This window comes from Chaetura pelagica, unplaced genomic scaffold (genome assembly GCF_000747805.2).
Source record: "Chaetura pelagica isolate M959 unplaced genomic scaffold, ChaPel_1.0 scaffold938, whole genome shotgun sequence".
NCBI lineage: Eukaryota > Metazoa > Chordata > Aves > Apodiformes > Apodidae > Chaetura > Chaetura pelagica.
The window spans coordinates 135,274-137,669 of record NW_009954221.1 but is presented as its reverse complement, the minus strand read 5'-3'; the positions used below and the strand labels follow the sequence as shown (position 1 = coordinate 137,669).

The 2,396-nt window shown below is 58.7% G+C and overlaps 1 protein-coding gene across 1 annotated transcript in view; it reads left to right on the top strand.

Moving 5' to 3' along the window:
• Positions 1–1,643, top strand: part of FAAH2 (fatty acid amide hydrolase 2) — a 50,695-nt gene extending 49,052 nt beyond the window's left edge. Inside the window, exons 8-10 of the mRNA XM_010003461.1 lie at positions 1–64; positions 636–830; positions 1,468–1,643. Of these exons, the coding sequence (XP_010001763.1) occupies positions 1–64; positions 636–830; positions 1,468–1,643 (435 nt within the window). The remainder of the gene's footprint in view (positions 65–635; positions 831–1,467) is intronic.
• The last annotated feature ends 753 nt before the right edge of the window (positions 1,644–2,396 follow it).

The following is a 2,396-nucleotide window of genomic DNA, read 5'->3' as shown; positions in this document are numbered from 1 at the left end:
TGGCCGCTCTGGGAGTGGGTGAAGTGGCTCGTGGGAATGTCTTCCCACACTCTCCCAGCCATTGGTAAGGCCAGAGGGGCTCCAGGGTGCCTAGAGGCAGTGGTGGTGAGGAATCTGTTAAATGAAAGCAGTGCCTTGGCAGTGCCCATGAAGGGACTCTAGAGTTTGCTGGGAGCAGCTCCAGACTGGTGTTGGTAACGACACTGTCCTCGAGTCAAACGCTGAGGGGGAGTTGGATGGATCTTGGACAGTGGAGCTACAGGCAGGGTGTTCTGCTGTGAGCCCTGCCAGAACTGGGGCTCAGAGGCAGCCAGGGCTTTGCACCTGTCTCATGCCTAGCAGCAGGTACCAGAGAACCCTAACTAGCACTGTTCTGTGGCTGTCTAATGAACACTGAGGTCACTTTCCTGGCTCTGCTCAATCCCAGTGGCTGGATGTTTTCCTTGAAGGGATGGGCAGGCTGAAAGTCTTTCTCTCAGCAAAGCTGTGGAGATGTGCTGGCAGGGAGGGGGACTTGAGGGTCCCACCAAAAGGGTTGAGATGCTGTGTGAGGCTGGGCAATGTGCTCTCCAGCCTGGTTAACCCACCTGTCCTCTCACCTGCTCTCTGTTCCCATTTGTGCCCTTGCCCTGCAGCCCTGGGACTGACGGAGAAGGTGATGAAGCTCAACCCTGGTGGGAATGCCAAGCTGGTGAGCATGGGGAAGAGCCTGAAGGAGGAGATGGAGGCCCTGCTGGGGCCTGACGGGGTGCTCCTCTACCCCTCACACCCCACCGTAGCTCCCCAGCACAACTGCCCCATCTGCATGCCCTTCAACTTCGCCTACACAGGTGAGCAGCTGCACCTCCTGGTGGGTACAGCAGGGGCCTTCACCCACTGCAGGGCAGGCTGGGAGCCGGGGGTTTTACCTCGAGTTTTTCCATCACTGACAGTGGGCTTTGCAGCACAGAGAGGTGTCTTGCTGCTCCATAACATGGGACAAGGATTAGGATTATGCTTTAAAACCAGCGTTGTTTGTACCTGCTCTACACGGGGCAGGTTTGATTGATGCGTCTGATCTTTTCATCAGAGAAGACAGCGACAGGACAAGGGCTGATGGTTTTAAACTGAGAGAGGGGAGATTTAGGTTAGATACTAGGAAGAAATTCTTCACTATACGGGTTGTGAGGAACTGGAATTGGTTGCCTGGGGAGGTTGTTGATGCCCCACCCCTGGAGGTTTTTCAGGCCAGGTTGGATAAGGTTTTGTGCAACCTGGTCTAGTGGTTCCCTGCTCATGGCAAGGGGATTGGAACTTGATGATCTTTAAGGTCCCTTCCCACCTTAATGATTCTAGGATTCTATCTGGGGGGTCACCCTGCCCCAGAGGGCAGGAGCACAGCACTGCATGGTAGCAGCTCCCTCTGGGGTGGGATAGCCAGGAGGGTGCTGTGTCCCCATGGCTCTGATGCAGCCTCCTCTCTTCCAGCCATCTTCAACGTGCTGGGCTTGCCGGTGACGCAGTGCCCGCTGGGCCTGAGCCACGAGGGTCTGCCCCTGGGCATCCAGCTGGTCGCAGCCTCCTACAACGACCACCTGACGCTGGCGGTGGCACGACACCTGGAGGGGGCCTTCGGAGGATGGGTCCTACCTGGGAAACTTTAACCTGGGCCCCTGCGGGCAGAGGTGGTGGGGCCTGGTGAGCTGGTGGCAAGTGCTGATGCCTGATCCCATCATGGCACTGCCTGCTCCCTTCACTCCCGTCCTGGGAGCTGCCAGCACCACCCCGAGGCTCCCTGCCTGCACCCATTATCCTCTGTGGGCTTGCTCTGGCCACAGCTGTGCCTGCAGATGGTCACCACAAGCTTACTGGCCCCTCCAGTTCTCCACAGGGTTCCCCAACCACCCCAGTGGAACTGGGAGAGGGGCTGAGGGTGCTGGAGGCAGCCACAGGCTCTTCCCACTGGTGGTGTGGGGTGTGGTGGGTGATGCTGGGCTCAGCACAGAGCCAGTGGGCAGGGTAGCAGGAGCTTTTGGCAGCCCTGGAGAAGCAATTTGGGCACTCTGTGCTGAGACCACCGAAGCACCTCCTGCCTGGCTTTTCTTCCCCTTTCTCCCAGGGGTCACCCAGCCTGATTGGTGTCTCCTGCCCCTGCCACCCCCTCCTGAGCTGCCTGGCCTCTGTCCCATGAGCAGGTGCAGGCAGCAGGGCAGGCAGCTGGCTGTCCTGGGGTGGGCAGCAAGGGTAAGGTGTTCTCAGTGAGGTTGGTATTAAAATTTGTCCACTTTGCTGCCAGTTGCATGTCCTTGTTCCCAACAGCTGATGGCCAGCCAGCTGCAGGGCAGCCAGTTCCCCAGGCACCAGCCCCATCTCCACTTGTGCCAGGGCTGCTGGATGCAGCTGCCGTGCTGCAGGGG